This window comes from Onychostoma macrolepis, chromosome 03, assembly GCF_012432095.1.
Source record: "Onychostoma macrolepis isolate SWU-2019 chromosome 03, ASM1243209v1, whole genome shotgun sequence".
NCBI lineage: Eukaryota > Metazoa > Chordata > Actinopteri > Cypriniformes > Cyprinidae > Onychostoma > Onychostoma macrolepis.
Genome location: NC_081157.1, coordinates 1678958 through 1701394, shown reverse-complemented (window position 1 = coordinate 1701394; position 22437 = coordinate 1678958). Strand labels below are relative to the sequence as shown.

The 22437-nt window shown below is 38.0% G+C and overlaps 1 protein-coding gene across 1 annotated transcript in view; it reads right to left on the bottom strand.

Moving 5' to 3' along the window:
* The window catches only part of LOC131537397 (uncharacterized), a 199744-nt gene that overhangs the window by 164785 nt on the left and 12522 nt on the right, over positions 1-22437 (bottom strand). Inside the window, exons 4-8 of the mRNA XM_058770780.1 lie at positions 14471-14563; positions 14120-14167; positions 12667-12771; positions 8947-9039; positions 8548-8640 (exon numbers count right to left, since the gene is read on the bottom strand). Coding sequence (XP_058626763.1) covers positions 8548-8640; positions 8947-9039; positions 12667-12771; positions 14120-14167; positions 14471-14563 — 432 coding nt within the window. The remainder of the gene's footprint in view (positions 1-8547; positions 8641-8946; positions 9040-12666; positions 12772-14119; positions 14168-14470; positions 14564-22437) is intronic.

The following is a 22437-nucleotide window of genomic DNA, read 5'->3' as shown; positions in this document are numbered from 1 at the left end:
ACCATATTTTACTGTTGGTATGATGTTCTTTTTCTGAAATGCTGTGTTATTTTACGGCAGATTTAATGGGACACACACCTTCCAAAAGTTCAACTTTTGTCTCGTCAGTCCACAGAGTATTTTCCCAAAAGTCTTGGGGATCATCAAGATGTTTTCTGGCAAAACTGACACAAGCCTTTATGTTCTTTTTGCTCAGCAGCGGTTTTCGTCTTGGAACTCTGCCATGCAGACCATTTTTTCCAAGTCTCTTTCTTATTGTGGAGTCATGAACACTGACCTTAACTGAGGCAAGTGAGGCCTGCAGTTCTTTAGATGTTGTTCTGGGTTCTTTTATGACCTCCTGGATGAGTCGTCTTTGTGCTCTTGGGGTAATTTTGGTTGGCCAGCCACTCCTGGGAAGGTTCACCACTGTTCCATGTTTTCTCCATTTGTGGATAATGGCTCTGACCATGGTTTGCTGGAGTCCCAAAGCTTTAAAAATGGCTTTATAACCCTTTCCAGACTGATAGATCTCAATTACTTTCTTTCTCATTTGTTCCTGAATTTCTTTGGATCTCAACATGATGTGTAGCTTTTGAGGATCTTTTGGTCTACTTTACTTTGTCAGACAGGTTCTATTTAAGTGATTTCTTGATTCAACAGGTCTGGCAGTAATCAGGCCTGGGTGTGGCTAGAGAAACTGAACTCAGGTGTGATAAACCACAGTTATGTTTTAACGGGGTTGGGGGACACTTTTTCACACAGGGCCATGTGGGTTTGGATTTTGTTTTCCTTCATAATAAAAACTTCATTTAAAAACTGCATGTTGTGTTTACTTGTGTTATCTTTGATTAATATTTAAATTTGTTTGATGATCTGAAACATTAAAGTGTGACAAACATGCAAAAAATAAAAATCAGGAAGGGGCCAACACTTTTTCACACCACTGTATATATATATATATATATATATATATATATATATATATATATATATATATATATATATATATATATATATATATATACACACACACACACATATATATATATATATATATATATATATATATATATATATATACACACACACATATATATATATATATATATATATATATATATACACACACACACATATATATATATATATATATACACACACACACACACACAAATATTTATCATTTTTCTAGCTAACTATCAAGTTTAGCGTCACTGAATGACTTTTCTAAGGTAAAAGTAACGTTACATGACATTGTATGCAAGCTGTTTCATTGACATCTTTCAGTGGTTAATTGAGCAATTACATGAGACTTGATACACAGTGGTAAGTTGTATTGTTTCTTTCAGCACACCATCTGATGTTCATTCATGTTCAGTAAATGGTAGTAAGAGGATGAGATGATTGTTTCACATTCTGCTTGAACAGACAACTACAGCGATCTGTCACGTCACATTAAAGAGCGACAAAACATTTTTATCCATCCCACAGTCTGCTGTGTGTGTCCATTAACTGATCGTCTTTTTCTGTAATATTTGTATATTATTATTAGCTATTATTATCATCATCATCATTATTATTATTAGCCTATTGTATAGGGCTCCAAACAAAATTCGAGTAAGGAGCCATTGGCTCCTATAAGAAAAAACTTAGGCGCCAAATTATTTTTTTAGGTGCCACAGAATAAACGCGTTTTATTTATTTGTTTTTTTTAACATTTTGACATTTCAATCATACAGTCATGTGTTTATCTACTCTTTTCTTGACTTTATCAGTATTTTAATCCATCTTGTAGACCTGGGAACTAAGGTTAACTTAAAGTGGGAACTAAACGTCTTTTCCAACTTGAAATATACAGTCACAAAGAATTGTTTATTACACAGAATCTGTACCAATATCATAGACCATAAGAACTTTTAAGTAATTGCAATTTAATAAATTTAAGTTGGTCCAACTTAAAATAAAAAGTGAACAACACATTTTCAAACTGTTATTTGTCAGTGTAACTCAGAATTGTCAAGTTCACTTAATGTATTTCTTTAATTATGCATTAAGTTGGCGCTTTAGGAGCAAATATCGCGGCTTCTCCGAGATAGGTATAAACGGAGGTTGGCGCCAGCTCCAAATGGGCGGGACTTGTTAATATTCCCTACACCAAACTCATATTTATTCAATGACATCATTGCCTTTTGAAGTTTAATCCAGCTGTATCGAGGTTCTTGTCTTTCCATCCCCAACTGTAAGACCTCTTGAAATTATAATTAAGTCTTTTCTTATACCATTTAACATATTTAAAACTTTTTATGGCCGTAAATTTTAAATAAGTAAATTGAGTGGTTTTTAAGGACCCACAGTATTTAAGTTAGCCCGCTGGGCAGGGCAGTGATACATTTTGGTAGCCCAACTGGAAAGCGCAATAGCCTCACGATTTTGCGATCCCTGGGTTTCCTCAGTTTTTTAAAGAAAAGTCAACTGATCGCTTTTTACAGTGTTAGTTTGGGCTCCTCCTCCTGCATCCTATAGAAATGTTGTCAAATCTCTCACACATCCAGTCGGTTTTTGCATTTTTTATCATGTAGACAACAGGTTAAGTAAAAATATTAATATGCAAGAGCGAATAAATATAGCAAAATGCTCCTCTTCATAATTATTTTTCTAGCTGACTGATGAGCTTATGGATGGCCAGTGGTTAGGTATTGTTACGTGGCATTGTTTACAAGCTTTACAAGATTTCCAGTTTGACACAGAATGAGCGATTACATGAGACATTTCAATAAGTGTAGAATCTCTTATAAAATAGCCTACCTTTTGATATTAATTCACATTCATTTCATACTATAATAGAGAAAGATATAATGGGTTCACTTGCCGCTTGAACTGAGGCGCTAAAGCGATTGCGCCTGCCGCATTAATGAGCGCCAAAACCGTATTTATTTTATGAATTTTGTTATGAATTTGGCAGAATGTTAAAGCTGATACTTTGTTTATTAAAAAGTAACAAAGCACAAAGCTTATTGTGATTACTGGACGGCAAATGCGCTGCAAACAGGCTAATATGAAGTTCACGCATTTACAGAACTCAGCATATAGACTAAGGGTGAATCCCATTTCTCTGTTTTACCCCTTCCCCTACGTCTTACCCCTAGCCCTTGTCCCTCGAAACCGAGTGGTGGCGCTAGGGGTGGCATACCCCTATGAAATGAGACACCACTTGGTTACGGTTCGTCATCATACGCCGTCGCTAACTGGCTGCTACGTCATCAGAGCCGACAAGTGTTGATCATGAACTTTGGATCGTTTTACAAACTTGTTAAAACTGTAGACATGCATGGAGTTCATTCAAGGCTAGTCTGCGGGACTGTTGTGCAAATCAGCAATGTAACGTTAGCGTCGCAAACTAGCAATTTTTTAAAAACGTTTCAATTAAGAACATGGTTGCAAATATATATGTACAGGACTGTCTAGAGCACAAAACAAGACTGTCGTAATTTTTAAATAAATTATTTAAGCCGAAAATACTTGATTGTTGCCAGTTGCGCAGTGTGTTCTGGGTACCCCTCGGTTTCAAGTAAGCTCGCGAAAATGCTTGGTTTTAAGGGGTATCTACCCCTTCCCCTTAGCCCTACCCCTCGATCAAAACGAGAATTGGGATAGCCCTTACTCTCACGTGAGCAGCGCAAAACTAAGGGGAAGGGGTAAGGGGAAGGGGTAAGACAGAGAATTGGGATTCACCCTAAAGATCTTGATAACAAGAAGCCATATTAGCAGGGGTGCACATAAGTTTTTCAGCCTGGCTCTCATATGAGAACCTGGAGATTTGGTTTGGTCCTCACACGGGCTATGGCATGTAGTGTGACCCATAAAATATAACTCTAAAATAATTTATTAATAATAGTGATAATGTTATTGCACTTTATTTATTTATTTTTTTTTTAATTTTATAAAATAACTAAAAATAATGAACTAAATAATCAAGTGTGATTAATACTATTTTTTTTTAAATAAAAAGGGAGTATTACATACAAATGCAATTATTTTATCGTAAACAAAAATAAAATGCTAATATTTTTATTATTATTATCATTATTTTAATTTTCATCATTTTCAAACGTAAAATCAGCTAGCTTTTATTTTGGCGGGTTGCTGGCAAGTAAGTATTGTGCTTTTCCGGCTTTAGCGCCGCTGATGGAAGAGCGTCAGTGAATGAAATGTCACAGTTTTGCTTTGAAAACGGCAGCGGTAGCCTAGATTGTGCTTTCAGTTTGGATAGAAATCTTATACAGTACAGTTTGTCGATCTAAAATGGTAATTGTGCATTGACAGCTGTCAACCATGTCGTTACGCAAATGCACTGTCAGAAATTATTTACTCAGCGCATTTTTAATTTTGGTCGCGCATGCGGACTTGCAAACCAGTTATGTGCACCCCTGCATATTAGTAATGATTATAAACGAGAATTGTTAACGATATTGCTAATATCCACACAGCTGACAGCTTCACCTGTTGAAGTTTGTTCAAGTTGTGCATGAAATAGACACTGCTTTTCTGCACTTTCACTTTGCACGTCTCCATCATTTTGATCTCTCTCGCGCTGCACAACTGAGCTGCGTTTAGCAGGCATTTCGGCAGAGATGAGGACTGTTTGAAACTCTTTTTTTCCATTAAAACTTTGATGCGCACCGTCTCCGTTTAATACGTGGACATAAAAGATGTGAGCGCAAAACAATCAGGAAAAAAAATCAAGTTATAACATAGTCGCCATTGGCAACCTCAGCAAAAACTTCACTCGCAAATTAATATTTTTGGTCGCAAATGCGACCGTTTTAGTCGCAGTTTGGAGCCCTGTATTGTTATATTTTTATATTCGTCTTTTCCCTTCATTTCGATCTCTTTACATAACATTCTGACCAGTTTTGTAAATAAGCCTACTGTAAATGCTCGACTTAAAACTTTGATTATGCTGACTGGAATTTATAGCCTATTGGAAATGCAGTTTAAAGGTTGAATTTAACATATATCTCTTTTTTTTCTGTGAATTAGTAATTATTAATATTATAGCCTACTGCCTTGTGTTTCGTTGAGGAATTAATCATTCACATAGTTTCATTTGTAAATGAAAACACAACACGCTCATTTATCATCACGCACTGGCATAGCCTACAATCATAAAGTATAATTGTCAGGTGTTTACATTATTTGCGAAATATATGGTAGCAAATAGCATAATTATACAGAACGTTAATTAAGTAAAGCGATACACGAATTGAAAAGGGGAAATAATAAAATATTATATTTATATGAAATAAATATAAAAATATAGCCCTAACAAGTTAATATAATGTACTCTGTTACTGTCGTAACCTCGACAGTAACCGAGTACGTTCCCTGTCGATACTCCACTCGTACTGCGTCTTGTCTAAAGACGCTACGGGAACACAATTCAATCACGCCGTGCTGATAGAGGAACGACTCAATTACACCACCTTAAGAATTCAATGCTTAAGGGAAGCATAAAAAAGACCCAAGGCTAAACGGGCTACACTCAAGGAGGTCACGCCCAGCCTGGATAATCGTTCCAGAACCTCTTGTATTACGACACCGTGGGCCGAATATACAAGTAACCGATCAGAGAGCTTGAGCGCCATGCGGTCAAGGGTTCTCCTTCAAAAGTTCCCATGCATACTGTGCCTAAGCAGAGAGGACTCTGGCCTGTAAGGCCGGTACCTCCAGGTTATAAAACCTAGCAAATGTGGACGGCGAGGCCTAGCCGGCCGCCGCACAGATCTCTGTAATAGACACACCACTAGACCACGCCCACGACGAGGCGATGCCTCTTGTGGAGTGGGCTCGTACTCCGATGGGGCACTGTAGGCCCAAGGACGAGTATGCTAGTGTAACGGCATCCACTATCCATCTGGAGAGCCTCTGCTTCGTAACCGGAAGCCCTCTGGCACGGTTACCGAAGCTAACAAAGAGCTGTTCTGACCTCCTGAAGGGGGCAGAACGCTCAAAGTAGATTCTCAAAGCTCTGACAGGGCAGAGCAAGGATAACTCCCGGTCCTCATCAGAGGGAGGACGCGCGGAGAGCGTGATGACCTGAGCTCTGAATGGAGTGGAAAGCACCTTGGGTACATAACCCTGCCTCAGTTTCAAGATGACCTTGGAGTCGTTAGGTCCGAATTCCAGGCAGGCAGGGCTAGTGGAGAGCGCCTGCAGGTCTCCTACTCGCTTGACCGACGCTAGTGCTAAGAGCAGAGCAGTCTTTAGCCTCAGAAATGGCTTTCAGCACGCTCTCTGAGAAGCTCGTGGGCTCCCGTCGAGAGGCCAAAGGTGCAGGGCCCAGAGGTCAGGCCGAGGGTGCCAGATTGTCCCGTTCGCTTGAGACAGGAGGTCCCGTCTCAGGGGAATGGGCCACGGGGCTGCTACTAGCAGCTGAGTCAGCTCTGACAACCAAGGTTGATTTTTCCACAGGGGGGCCACCAAGAGGACCCTGTGTCCCCGCTCCTTGATTCGCCTGATAACCTGCGGGATCAGGGCAATCGGGGGGAACGCATAAAGGAGGAGGTTGGGCCATTCGTGGGCCAGCGCATCCTCGACCTTCAAATAATAAGTCAGGCAGATGAGAGATGTCTCCTGAGTTGAAGAGGTCTACCTCGGCCTCGCCGAAGATCTCCCAGATTCTCTGAACCGTCTGAGGATGGAGCGTCCACTCCTCTGAGGGGGCATTGCTCCGAGATAACTTGTCCGCTCCGTGGTTCAATCTGCCCAGTATGTGTGCTGCTCTCAGCGAGCGCAGATGGGGTAGAGACCACTCTAGAAGGCGTTTTGCCAATAGGCAAAGGCGCTTCGAGGAGAGGCCTCCTTGGTGATTTATATAGGACACTACAGACATGCTATCCGAGCGGATTAGCACGTGGTGTCCTTTCAGGTCTGGCAAGAAGAACTGGCATGCTCGACATACTGCTAGCATTTCCAAGCAGTTGATGTGAAGCCGCTTCTCCGCCTTCGACCAATGGACGAAGGCTGGTCTGCCCTCGCACAGTGCTCCCCAACCTGTGTTGGAGGCATCTGTTGTGACGACCTTTCTCCTGCAAACCATTCCCATAGCCACTCCTCTTTCCATCCAATGAAGGTCTCTCCAGGGGGCTAGGGCTGTCACACAGGCCTGGCTCAACCCGACACGCAGGCGTCCGTGATCGAGGATCTGAGCCGACGTGAACTCGCTCTCAGCCGTGCGCTGAGATCCTCTGCCCCGCTGTTTTTTCCTCACAGGTCCCTGCGAGGAAGAAAACGGGAGAGCGCGAGGAGCGGAGTCACTCTCTAAAAAGAAAGCAACCTGCGAGCGCATAGAGGCGAGACTGATGTTCTCGCAGTGAGAACAATCAGTGCCAGTGAGCGCGGCATCTGCATGGGACTTACCTAAACAGGAAACGCACTCGCTGTGGCTGTCATCGTTGTGCAGGAGAGACCGCAATAACGGCTGCGATGCTGATAGCGCTGAGAGACGGCGGATTCAGCCGAGCAGAGGTCGCTGGTTCCAGCTGCGAGGCGTTTCTACGGCGAGCAGGCTTCCTGGATCAGTGAAGAGACGAAGTCGTCGTCGTCGCTGAAGGAGAAGACATCTGAGTTCCTATGGCGAAACGGCCGCTTATATAGCCAGACGGCTCCGCCCATTCTGGCGGGCTCCGTCGCCATAGACTCGTGCGGCTCCGCTGCCGAGCCATTGGTTCGTTTTTTACACACTGCACGAACCAATGGCCGTGCAGTTTCACTGCGTGATTAAATAAGGCTTCAGTCAGAAGGAAAAAAGGCTTTTCCCGTAGCGTCTTTAGACAAGACGCAGTACGAGTGGAGTATCGACAGGGAACATAATACTACTACTACTAATAATAATGAAATATTAAATAAAATGTTTAATGTTAATAAAAATGTTCCATTTCTGATAATACCAGGTTGCAATAGTCACGTAGGTTTGTTTACACATTAAACTCGTGGCCACGAGAAAAATGTTGTTCCCTCAACAAAAAAAGTCGTGGCCATAAGACATAAGGATGTTGTTACCTCAACAAAACGATCAGACATTCCCACGAGTTAATATGACGTTCCCACAAATTAATATCTTGTGGCCACGACAAAACTAAGAGAACCGAAGACGGCCCCTCCCGGGCACCGTATAAACCAGCTTATTTCCTGGCTTACATAAGATTTTATGTACACATGTAAGCCTGATCTTACACTAATTACACAAAGAACAGAAAGAAAAAACACTAGAAGGGGGTACTTCAGTCTCATTTGAAAGTATTTAGTGTAAATAAATCCAGTAAAGCCCTGCATTTGTCCTTCTCATGACTTTGGAGTGATGTATTTGTTTGGTTGCCAGGTATCTTGTCATGTTGAATTTATGTCCCCTAGTAACTTACGGTGGAATTGTATTACTGGAAAGAAGCTCCAGAGCTCATTGAAGCTTAAACGACAGTGCTCTGTGGTTTTGTTTATCCAAACTCTCACAAATAACACTATTGAAATTAGTTAATGAAGTGCTGCAATGCAAAACACATGAAATACCTTTTGATAGATGATCTTCTTTTCTTCCTTATGTTCGGCCTGTCAACTTTCGATCGGTTACTCCTCTTAGACACAGGTGAGCTTGATCTGTCACTAATGACACAAATAGAAGAGAGATAGAAAAACACACTATTACAGGAGATTCATGTTTGTCTGATATCTGTACATGCTCTCTCTCATCCTGCACAGACACTAAAGCTGTGGATTTGTACTTTTTGAAACAATGGATTTAGATTTTGTTGCCTGTGTAACTGTATTACTGGAAAGAGTTCATTAAACAGTAAAGCAGATCATCAGACACAGTGTTCAGTGATTTATTATTAGAATTTTTGTTAACTTGTATCACATAGACTTTATATGTAGAAATTCGCTAAAACAATGCTGTAAAGTTAAACATACCATTTGCTAGGTGCTGCTTTTCTCTTCCTTAAGTTTGGCCCATCATCTTTCGACTGGTCACTCTTCACAGACACACGTGAGCCTGATCTTACCCTAATGACACAAAGAAAAACTTCACTTCAGGACTACAGCTACTTCAGTCTCTGGTAAAGAGGTGTAATATTGCAAATGGCAGTTACATACAGAAGAGCAGTGGGTTTGTTTTTCTTATGACTATGCATGGAAAGATTTCCATTTGATTGGCTGGTTGTTTTACCATGCTTTTTCATCATTACTTTTTTTTTCTATTAACTGGGTGTTTTGTCATCATGAGTGTTGAATTCAGTGCATTCATGTATTACATCAGTACATTCATGTAGTACAATTTTGCACCTAATAAAGACAGAGATGGACAAATGCACCAGAATTTAATTAAAGTCAAACATATTTACAGTACTCAAAAAACTCATATCCCCAAGGTACTTGAAAATGTAGTGAAAAATAAAAAGCCTTTATTCCCATGACTTAATATTAAAAATAACTCAAGAGTGCATCGACGTGTTGCAGCCAACAAGCCTTCATCAGGGTTTCAAACTACACACACACTCAAAGTCCATTTAAACAATCAATTTGTTACATGTGCTTCAATATATCCAACTAATAATCTATCTATCTATCAATCTTATTATACATTTAATTAAATTTAAATATGAAGCTTAAAATTAATTGCCACTTCATGAAATAATTATATTATACGAATTATAAACAATTAATATAATATAAATATAACAAATAAGTAGCTGCAAAAGTTGTGAAATTTTGTCTCTAAAATTCTTTGACTGTAAACTACTTTAATCTGGAGCGAGAGATATGGGGGAGTGGCTTCATTGCATCAGATATGTCACTTTGCTCACAGCTGATTGGTCAGGTTTGGGTTTGCAATCTCTAACCCAGAATAAAACCTGCTCCGGAGGAGGATAGCCGTGCGGCGTAAGTTACCATGGTAATGAAACCCGCTCAAAACCAACCCACCTTCTTGAGCCCGAAAACTCAGAGTTTGCTCAAACTAAATGCGAACTGAAGCTGAAAAAAACTGAAACTGTCTTTGTGCTACAGGCCACTGAATGCCTCCTAGTGCCAGCGTCTTGATGAATATAACAACTTTTAATTTTTAAAGTTTGTGAAAACAAAACTGTTTAACCTTTTAACTGTAAGTCCCATTTTTTGAGCATAGACATGAAAATGACTTTTCCAGCTAAAATAGTTATAAATCTTCAATACTTCGGGACACAGACTTAGGATTGGTATCTTTTTAAAGGTGAAACTTCACAGATTATTGTAGAAGTAAAACAGTTATAAAAGTACATTTATAAAAAGTTATAGAAGTTTAAATTTATGAAAATGTAAAATATAAAAATATATTTTTATTTTATATAAAATATATATTTACAAAACATGTTTACCACAAAATACTCAAGAAAATCACAGCCAAATATCTGAACAAGCTTTGTGCCAAATTTTAGATTGAGATCTCAAAAAATGAACTTTTAAGTAAGATTTTGTGGGCGCAGTACCAACTTCCACTTGATGATATCCAGGGACTCCTGATTTCTATTTATTGGTTGAGTGATCTGAACCATATATTTCCATAATTTTCAAAATATTTATGAAGTAGACATCCTATTCAGAAAATATATTGGGCAGTAACTTTAATATTTGATTTGAATTCAATCTCTAATACATATAAAAACATACTTATAGAAGAGTGTGTTTGGCACCACATCACAAATGGAGAATCTCTCTCTATTTATCTATTGCTCTCTCATTTGTTTGAAAAACTAGAGTCCGAAACCTTTCAAATGATATATATTTTGTCAAGATTACTTTAGATTTAGACCAAGATATTATCGTTAAAAAATGTGTAATCTCAAACATCCCACAGGTGTGGGGGAGGGGCAGTCAAAAATAGTGGTTAAAAACATTTTTATAAATCATAAATTCAGACAGGGACGTCATGCACTCATTATTTTTGAGGGGGTACGAGTTGTGTGTGTGTGTGTGGCGGGGTGGGGGTGGGGGTCGTCATGTGACACAGCAGCCACAACAGCACTTATATTTTATTTATTTTTTCCTTTTTATTCGAAACACTCCAAAACGCATTAACTATATCATGAAATATCTTGATTCTTACCTTTATAGATGGTCAAAATAACCTAATAATGTAATCTATTAACTATGCATAAAACCTATGTTTATACTTAATTAACAGATATGGGTGTCATGCCATAACACATTTTAATACGACTGACTTTATATTTAATGTGAATTTAACATTGCAAGTTAATCTGAATAAAAACATTGTAAGTTAGGCTACTAATCATAACACTTTCACTGTACAGAAAGAGAGCAAAGAACATTTAGCTACATTAAAGAACATTTTCACTGAGAGTCTACAGTTCAAGCGCTCTCAAAAACTCCCATTAAAATCACTGAAGCTGTTTACACTGTGAAATGAATATCTTACAGATTCATACACACATTTGCACTTCGTTGTTTCAGGCGAGAGAATTCACCAGAAAGAGGTATTCAGTCAGCGAGCGAGTGAAGAAAACACTAGCATTTTAGCGATGATTCATCTGAACATCTCTGATTGGTCATTGCATTCATAAGCTCAACAGCATCGTATGTGATTGGTTATAATGCGCTGTGCTGTAAAAACTCTTCTGCATCTGGCTCGGTGCCAACCAGCGAACGCAGATTTGAATTTAGCAGCTGATGATAGACGCACTGAACGATTTAATCACGCTAGTGTGATTGTATTAAATATAGAACATATTAATCGGCTATTTTTTGTCTTTTGGAAGCTGCATTCAAAATCCACTTTGCTCAAAAATCTGAGGGGCACGTGCCCCCTCACTTTGAATGGGCATGACGCCTCTGAATTCAGATATTTATTCTTTTTAATGTGAGAAATGTATTGATATTAAAAGTTAATAATTGTACTTGATTGTATGTTTTGTTTTTTTTTCTTTAATTTTTGTGGAATTTTTGTGGAATTCCATTGAATCCAATACGGGTCAATTTGACAAGTAACCTGTTTTTGAACAGTACATGAGGGTTAATATTAAAAACAACTCTCAAGTGCACCAGCTAACAAGTCTTCATCAGGGTTTCAAACTACAAACACACTCAAAGTCCACTTAAACAATCAGTTCGGCACATGACAGTCACCTGATTAAAAAACAACACTCAGAGAATTCATTTTTGTAAATATACTTATTTCATAAATACTCTTTATTAGTTAAACATTCTGCTTGCAACTGAAACTTACATTTTTCCCCTCAGCCCTACAGTATCAGCTCACTTTCACTGGTTTGAAATGTTCAAAACAAACAATTCACGGAGACTGTACTGAGAAATGCTGTGTGGCTCAGTGTGCTGCACATTTGAAAACCGCTCACTCTCTTTTAGTCGAGTTTGCTTTGTGTGAAGTGCACAAGTGCTACTGCCTCCTTAAAATGAACTGCTCGTTGTATTCCTCATTTCAAGTTGTTTTGGATAAAAGTATCTGTTAAATTACCAAACAAATGTAATATTCGTTTTTGTCCAATTTTGAATCAGATTCATGTCTGAGAAATCTGTGATTTAGTCTTTTATTTGGTCAAGTTCTATCACACACACCACAGTGGAGAAATTAGCTAATGTAATGCTGTCACGTAAAATACCTTTGAAATGAAATACCTTTTGGTAGATGATGGTTTTTTCTCACTTAAGTTTGGTCCTTCACTTTTCGATTGGTCACTCTTCATAGACACAGAGCTGAAGTCAGGTGAGCCTGATCTTTCACTAATGACACAAAGAGAACAGAGAGGAGGAGATTCATGTCAGTCTGATATTGTATTGGCACATACTCTGTCTTGTCCTGCACAGACTCACTTAAAGGAACACTCCACTTTTTTTGGAAATAGGCTCATTCTCCAACTCCCCAGAGTTAATAAGTTGAGTTTTACCGTTTTGAATCCATTCAGCTGATCTCCGGGTCTGGCGATAGCACTTTTAGCATAACAGCATAGATCATTGAATCCTATTAGACCAGTAGCATCGCGTTCAAAAATGACCAAGAGTTTCGATATTTGTCCTATTTAAAACTTGACTCTTCTGTAGTTATATGGTGTACTAAGACCGGCGGAAAATGAAAAGTTGCGATTTTCTAGGCCGATTTGGCTAGAACTATACTCTCATTCCGGCGTAATAATCAAGGAACTTTGCTGCCGTACCATGGCGCGGCAGGCGCAGTGATACGCGGCGCCTGAAAGTAGTCCCCAGCTATATTATATCTGGTTTACCTGGCTGGGGACTGCTTTCAGGCGCTGCGTATCACTGCGCCTGCTGCGCCATGGCGGCTGCAGCGGTCTGCGCGGAATGAGAGTAGTTCCTAATCATATCAGCCTGAAAATCGGCTCATTTTCGCCGATCTGCAGAAGAATCAGTTTAAACAGGACAAATATCGAAACTCTTGGTCATTTTGAACGCGATGCTGGTCTGTCGGTCAATGATCTATCGCCAGATCCAGAGATCAGCTGAATGGATTCAAAACGGTAAAACTCAACTTATTAACTCTGGGGAGTTGGAGAATGAGCCTATTTCAAAAAGTGGAGTGTTCACTAATAATAAAGTAATGGTCATTTCAGTTTCACATTTAACCATGTCTTTTCTAGATGAATGACTAATCATAGATGTGACATTAAATACATATAACTGTGACAACAAATGCTGCGTTGGATTAATCTCTTGCTCTCGCACAAAAATTCATTTCAAGCCCTGTTAATGGCAGAGATGAAAAATGTAATTAATATAAGCAGAATGACTTGAATTATCTATCATTATTCTACCTGAATGTGACTAAATCTTCCAGGCTGCTGCAGCAAACTTCACTGTTTCATGCCATTCTGCTGCTTTCGCTATATTCATTATGAAAACTCACAACACTCTCTGACAGTTTACACACTCATTAAGAGCAGAAACTTTTCAAGGGTTTCCCAGCACTGACTATGTATAACAATAATCACACACAAATAATTATTTCCATTTTTTTAACTCATAGATGGGCCGGGCGATATGGACAAAAAACAAACAAATAAAATATACGGTCATATAGTTAATGAAGTGCTGTAATGCAAAACACATGAAATACCTTTTGGACCTTTTACTCCTCTTAGACACAGGTGAGCATGATCTGTCACTAATGACACAAACAGAAGAGAGAGAGAGAAAAACACACTATTACAGGAGATTCATGTTTGTCTGATATCTGTACATGCTCTCTCTCGTCCTGCACAGACACTAAAGCTGTGGATTTGTACTTTTTGCAATTATGGATTTAGATTTTGTTGCCTGTGTAACTGTATTACTGGAAAGAGATCATTAAACAGTAAAGCAGATCATCAGACACAGTGTTCTGTGATTTATTATTAGAATTTTTTTATTAACTTCTATAACATAAAATTAGTTAAAACAATGCTGTAATGTTAAACACATGAAATACCTTTCGGTAGAGGATCTTCTTCTCTTCCTTAAGTTCGGCCCGCCACCTTTTGATTGGTCACTCTTCACAGACACACGTGAGCCTGATCTTACCCTAAGAGCAGAGAAAAAAAGAAGAAGAAAAAAACCTTCACTTCAGGACTACAGCTACTTCAGTCTCTGGTAAAGAGGTGTAACATTGCAAATGGCAGTTACACACAGAAAAGCAGTAGGTTTGTTTTTCTTATGACTATGAATGGATAGATTTTGGTGGTTTAAAATAAAAACTGGTGGTTTATTGGAAGGTGGAAAAAATATTTACATTGCATGAGAAAACAAAAATAAATAAAAACTGTACAAAAAGAAACAAAACAGTAGTGATGTGACGTTCGACACCGAGGCTTCGAAGCTTGTATCAAAAAACAACACATTTCACATTGAAGCGCTGTATCGGAGCTTGATTCGTTTTACAAAAAGCACGTGATCTATGACGTCTGAAGCTTCATTCGCCTGAAAACCACGCGACTGCTTCAGTCTCTGCTTCAAACGAAGCGAACCTCAGCGCCATTTCCTTTACATTATAATGTGTTAGCATTGTTTTCTTTTTATCCTAATTTATATATTAAGGTCAAATGAACTTTGCCCATGAAATAACAGTCTAAGGACTGAGGCAGAGTTAACATTGACAGATCACAGATTTAATTCACGAGTTTATGTTTGATTTATTTGAAATATTTTAGTGGCAGTACACCGACACAAATGAATGACTTTGACAATGGCCATTATGTTTATACAATAAATTAAAACAAGGAATCAGCAGTAGAACCAGATGTGAAACCAACAGCTGTAATGAATCACAGCACTTTGGAAGGTGTTATTCTTATTGATGGCCACAGCATAAACCATTTTAAAAAGCTTTGAGTAATGAACCTTTTTCCGATACTGTATGAAAGCACAACAACGCCACCCAGTGGTATCTTTATGTCTATAACTTTAATGCTTGGACAAAGCTGAACAAATCAAGACATGCCCAGACAAGTGTCAGGAGGCAGTCTATATGTATGGGTGGAGCGATTGACTTGTTCATTGTGCAAGAAAATGGACTACTGCATGTTTGTTTCTTCTGTGAGTGATTGATTAAAAAGTAAGTTATCTGTTTTACATTCTATGCTGGTCAAACTGAAATGTTTTTTTTTTTTTTCTTTCTTTACTCTGTTATTATCACCTGTAAACTTTACCAGTTCAAATAATGACTTGAATAGAGTGTATAATTTGCGGGAGTTGCATGCTGACTAAGTCTATGCTAATTTAAATGTTGACACTCATTTAATACTGCTTAAATGTGCTAGAGCCCTGCACGGGCCTAAAATTTAGGCCCTAGCCCGGCCCTGGCCCGAGACGCTCAGGCCCTAGCCCGGCCCGTGTCCGACAGCTCATCAGAATTCTCGGCCGAGTCCGACCGAGCCCGTCTTTTTCCCCTTCTCCCAAAACAGCTTATCTACTACTGTTTCAGCTATTAAAATAGTTCAGTTTTGTATGAAATGGCAAAGTGATTGTATTTAGTTTCGTTATTTTATTAAGTTAATTTAGAAAAACGTTTGGAGCATTTTTTTTTTATTCGTTAAATGTAAGTTTTTGTTTTTTAAAGTTACAACCAAGCGGCCAGCAGCAGACAGCGAGTTGATATGTTTGATAATTTAGCTTTCTCAAATCATCACGACTTCTCTAAAATTAAATCTATAATTATAAAACAGCTCCACAATGTTAGTTTAAACGCTTGAGCTAGATAAATGTGCACTGATGCATATCCAGTAGTTTGTGCGGAGAGTGGAAGCTGAGCGCGCTTTACAGGACGCCAGAGCGATCACTTGCATTGGAAACATTTCAAAATACGCTGTCATTTTGCTCATAAAGGTAAGAGTAAAGGCTACGTTGTTCGGAACTGTAAAGGGTCTACTTTTATTTGTGTGCACTCACAATATCAACAAAAAAAAAGAAAAAAAAAGAAGCAGTTTCGGTTTTGAGCAAGCGGAGCGTTTCTGAAAAACCGAAACACAGCATATAGCCTACTTGCCTCACTGACTTGATAAATATAGTGTCTATAGAAAGCTTTGAATTACTACTTTAAAACGAAATAATTCGAATCGAAAACAAAAACTCTTTCATTATAAAATCCCTAAAGATGCATTTCTCTCTAAAGGCGCATCCAGTGAGGAGATGGCGTCAGGATCATCATCAAATGCATGGCTGATCAAAATGCAGCTTTTCGAAGCATTGGGAACTTTTTGTAACTCCACGCTCCAACTTCTTCCTGATGCTCTGCGTGGTCACCTGTATGCTAATGCGTGCGTATGCGTTGCGTATTGCTTAGGCGATGTATAGCATTTATAATATAATCAGTATTTAATACAGTAGCCATGTGTGCTCTGCGCGTATATGGGCACAATAAAAGGAGAGAAGCTAAATGAGCCCGAGCCCGATCTGTAAAAAAAAAAAAAATGGCCCGAGCCCGGCCCGAATGGACTCAGCCCGAATGGACTCAGCCCGAATGGACTCAGCGTGTCGAGCGTGTCGAGCGTGTCGGGCTCCGTCGGGACCTGACGGGCTTGCAGACCTCTAAAATGTGCATGTTCCACTGCATAATTTCGATACATAAGCTAAATTTGTACACCTGTTTACGGTACATATTTAAATGATAAACACTTTGCCAAAGTAATGCAGCTATTTAAATGCAACTTGAATGCCTTTATTACCTGATATTTGATTCACTGTGATTCACTGTGGCTGTGGATAATGTTCATTTCCTTATGCTAGCCATATGATTGTTTATATTTCAAATTTCATATTGTATACTGTTTTCTCTGTTCATTGTAGACCACAAACACGCCCATATACACCTCCTATGGGCAAGTGCCTGTAACCATTCAAACATGCAAGGATAAACCAAATAAAATCCTTAAACTGGGACCAGCTCTCTTGCTCCCGTTTCTCTAACCGGAAACTCCTACCACCATTTCTACTAGTGCCCAACCGACCCTTGAGCATCCCTTACGCTCGTACAGATACAATTGGGTTCAAAGCTTCATTGGTTCAGAACGCTTCACTTCGCCATCACTACAAAACAGCAACAGCTTAATTTGGCTACACCAAAATGGCCCAAGTATGTAACACTGCTCAGTCCACAATCAGAAGCAAAGACAAAACGCAAACTGACTTCCTTTCAGGAAATAATTATAGGCAAATGTCCCTCCTACAGGGCATACCAACTGGGGAGAAAACAAACAAATTAGTTTGTAACAAACCAATAATGTAAACATCCTGCACAACCAGACTTAAACCTTCCAAACAAGTAAAACAACAACCATTAACAGAAGAGAGTTTAACAACAAATTAAATGGAAAACTAACTGTTCCTAATTTCTCCCCCCTCTGACATCACAACAAAACGGCAGCTTCCACAGGAAGTGATGTGGCGGTTGTTTTAAAAACCAGCTTGACCTAGACAGTGTTGCCAATTTAGTAATTTTGTAGCTAGATTTAGCGACTTCCCCACCCCTTTTGAGACTTTTTTTCAAAAGTTTAGGGACAAATATAGCAACTTTTTGGACAAACCTTATCTAAGTTCTCATCTTGCCCACTGATCTATATTCATCTTTATATAGATCAGTGAATTTGCCATTATGATGTCATCTAATGACATTTAGCTACCAGTTTTAGCTACTTTCAATCGGGCTTTGTCAGGTGACGTCACGCTCACGAAAATTGAAGTGCATTTTGGGTATCGCCGCCATTTTTAAGGTATCAAAGGCGAGGTGTTCTGTAGTTGGAGAATTGTCTTTTTCATTTGCTTTAAAATGATACGTTCTTGTTGTGTTAAAGTCTGCAATGGTGAATTACATGATAGAAAAGGTCAAAAACTTTTAGGTCTCACACTTGAAAAAAAGACTAGACAACAAGAGGCGTCGCCGTGTCGGATGGCCTGGGTTGCAGCAGTGATACGCAAAATCATCATATTTGCCAACATATCTCCGTTTATGTTCGTTTACCCTCGACATTTTCATAAATGTAAGTAAGAGATTTTTTTAGATGTGCTTATTTTCTGTTTTCTGAAGTAACCAACATTATTTTCACATGTTATTTAGGGTTATCAATGCTATCAAACAGACAACCAGGGAGCAGGTGAGCAGAAACGGGTCATGTACCGTGAAATGTCTTGCAATCGTTTTATGCATTGGTGTAAAGAGTTATTTTATTTCATTAATGTTACTGAAATTAAATATTGTTTTGGGGGGTTTGTACTTAACTCAGTGTAATTTAAACTGAATACTTCACAAAAACAGACTTTTCAGGATCTAACTGTAGGCCAATTAGTATTCTTCCTATTTTGAGCAAGCTGTTGGAGAAAATTATTTTAAACAAATTTGACAATATTTTAGAATCAATGGATTATTTACTAAGGCACAACATGGTTACAGACCAGGACACTCCACAAGTACTGCTCTTATACACATGACAGACGAATGGTTAGCAACCCTAGATGATAAGAAATTGGTCTGTGCTGTCTTATTAGACTATACAGCAGCTTTTGATGTTATTGATCATGACATTCTTGTTGCTAAACTAAAATGTTATGGTTTTTCACTCACAGCTCTTGATTGGATTGGAAGAAAACAGAGAGTGTTTTATAATGGATCTTTCTAGGCTAAAAATATCTACTGTGGTGTACCACAGGGTAGTTGTTTAGGTCCATTATTGTTTTCCATTTTTATAAATGATTTACCATATGTTGTCGATAAGGCAAATATAGTTATGTATGCTGATGTTTCTACAATGTTTTCCACGGCACATACATTAACTGAGCTTCAGGAAAATTTAAGTGATGAGTTGTTAACAATTACTAAGTGGGTTCGAATTAAAAAAATTGATTTTAAATTTAGAAAAACACAAATATATTGTTTTTAGTAACAAAAATAGTATGACTAAAGCTGCTGATTTGAATTTATTTATTAATGGGGTGCCAATAGAACAAGTAACATGCTAAGTTGCTGGGTGTGATGCTTGACAATACGTCCAAACATATAGATAATATAGTAAGTACTATGGGAAAAGGTATAGCGGTGGCCAGGAAATGTTCTGCATTTATCCCATCTTCACTTTTCAAAGATGTGGTACAGTCATTAGTTTTATCGCATCTTGAGCACTGCCCTATGGTATGGTCAAGTAACTGTACATATGTATTTCGAAGAAAATGTGAAGACATGCTTAGAAAAATGTAGATGTATATTTTTAAGTGCTGCTTCTGCTGAGATGTATAGTTTGTGATGTGATAAGTCAATTTGTTTTTGTTTTTTGTTTGTTTTTTTAATCTATTTGTACGATTGTCTGTTTTGGATTGAGTTGAGGACCCCAGGAAGACTAGCAACTACTCTGTGGAAGCTAATGGGGATCCAAATAAACAATAAACAATAATGGTAGAGATTCACATGATGTAATTACTTACAATTGTGCAAATCAATGGTAGAAAAAAACAGAACATATAAGTGTATAAGTAAATAATATAAGTTTTTATACTGTAAACAAGATAATAATATATCCAACGAGGTTGGAGGCAGCGATGCGTCAGGTAGTATGGATCAGTGTTAATTGTTAATCATCAATGACAAATTATATAAATTACGGTTCCTAAAGAAATTTTTTTAGAAACCGTATCTACTTGGTTTGCATCTATTTCTCCAGTATGACAATTTAATCGGTCTTTACTGTACGTCTCTGTACACTTTCAGTTCACTGCTTAATGCAACGATACCTTCAAAATGGCGCCTTGGTGATGTCACACATAATAAAAGCATGTGACTGACAAAGACCAATTGAAAGCAGTTGGCAACACTGATTGAGGGTTTGATTGTACAGAGTGTGAACCTGGAAGTTTAACTGTAACGAGGTTTGTGGAAAATATATGGAAAAATAAATGTAATTATCACATATATTGTGTGTCCTGACCTTTTGTTCTTTTTTTTTTTAGAAAAATTGTGATTTAAGAAAAACTATAAAGAGTTGAAAACTAGAACAAAACACAGCAGTAACAAACTTACACTAAACAAAACAGAAACTCCATAACACTTTCCTGGTGTGTACACAGATGTTAATTTGCCGGCAATGTCCAGTACAAGTGAAATGGGTCTGTTTGTAAATCCAAGTTTATAGAGTCAACAGGTTAACCTGTGACAAGTGTACTCAATTGTGCTATTTTGGGACACCATGAATATGAACTAAATTTGCTTTTAACATACTATCTCTGTATTTAAAAAATGTATTTAGTTACCACTTGTAGTACACTTGAACCCATCTTTCATACACTAGTACACTCAAGTGTACTACAAGTGGTAACTAAATACATTTTTTCCTCTGTTTGTCTGCGATTCACTGCAAATATTGTACTATCCTAGTATTGACTTTTAAGCAGAAACTGTCTTTTAGTTTGCTTGCCAGTTTCTTTCAGTTGAGACAGCTCAGATTTACATTTTAGTCTAGGACTAGGCTTAAGCCTTGTCTGTGAAACCGGGGGTTAATGTTTTATTTCTACTACTTCAGGATTAATTGGGACATGTAGGGAGAGAATGCCTTTTTGCTTTTGTATAACCTTTTTCTCCTGTTTTTGGCTAGAGAGGAAGTGAGGTGTGTAATGGAAGTGGGTGTGATGCTTCTTTTGGGCCAAAAGCATCAAAGTGGGGTTTGTAAGAAACTATAGTCTGCCCCGACCCAGAGTTTGACTCCCCCGGAACCCAAGGTACTTCATGTACTTTGTGACCGCTATGCTGCAATAAACTTCTTCATTGAGATCTTCAACATGCTCATCATTTTTCTTACAGAATGGATTTAGGTTTTATGGCCTGTGTAAATGTATTACTAGAAAGAGACTCCAAATTGAGTTCATTAAACAGTAAAGCAGATCATCAGGCAATGTGGATTATTATTAAATATAAATATATACATATACACATATATATATATATATATATATATATATATATATATATATATATATACATATATATATATATATATATATATACATATATATACATATATATATATATATATATACATATATATATATATATATATATATATATATATATATATATATATATATATATGTGTGTGTGTGTGTGTGTGTGTGTGTGTGTGTGTATATATATACACACACACACACACACACACACACACACATATATATATATATATATATATATATATATATATATATATATATTAGTGGTGGGCATAGATTAATTTTTTAATCTAGATTAATCTAGATTAAAATGGCTCATTTGAATTCTGCCAAGTAGATCAGAATAAGTTCACTACTAGTAGTAAACAACTAGCAGTCATCAACAATTTAATATTGATAATAACATTGAAGACATTGTATGATTATTCCTTAAAGATAAGGTTTTAATAGTTTTAGTAGTAGTAGCCTATTACGTTCTGCACAATGTCTTCAAGTGAAACCGAACTTTATTTTGACGGGTTGCCGTGAATACCTTTACATTTCTGTGTGTATATGATATGAGGATAGTTTTTCTCAAATGAAACGCTCGAATGCTCGTGAAGTGACTCTCAGAGCAGTTCTGGAGATGTTGTTCATGTATTTATGTCCTCATTTAGTGAGGCGGCAGACCGCAAGCCACGCGCTTCTGTATGAGTAAACAAACCCGCGTCTGCGCCATACATTAACACAGAGACACACAGAAGTCATATTTAAATAGACGTTTTGCTTAATATTTACAAATAGGAGTGGGAGTGTGCTTACTTGTGTGTGCGCTTACGTTGTGTGTGTGTGTGTGTGTGTGTGAACCCGGGCGGAACTCCGCTGTGCGCGATACAGAGAGCGCGACCATGTAACGAGACAGAAATGACTTGCCGATTCATTGGGAAGCTTTAAAATAAATTTTCCTGAAGCAAACCCGGCGGCTTCATAGCTGCATCC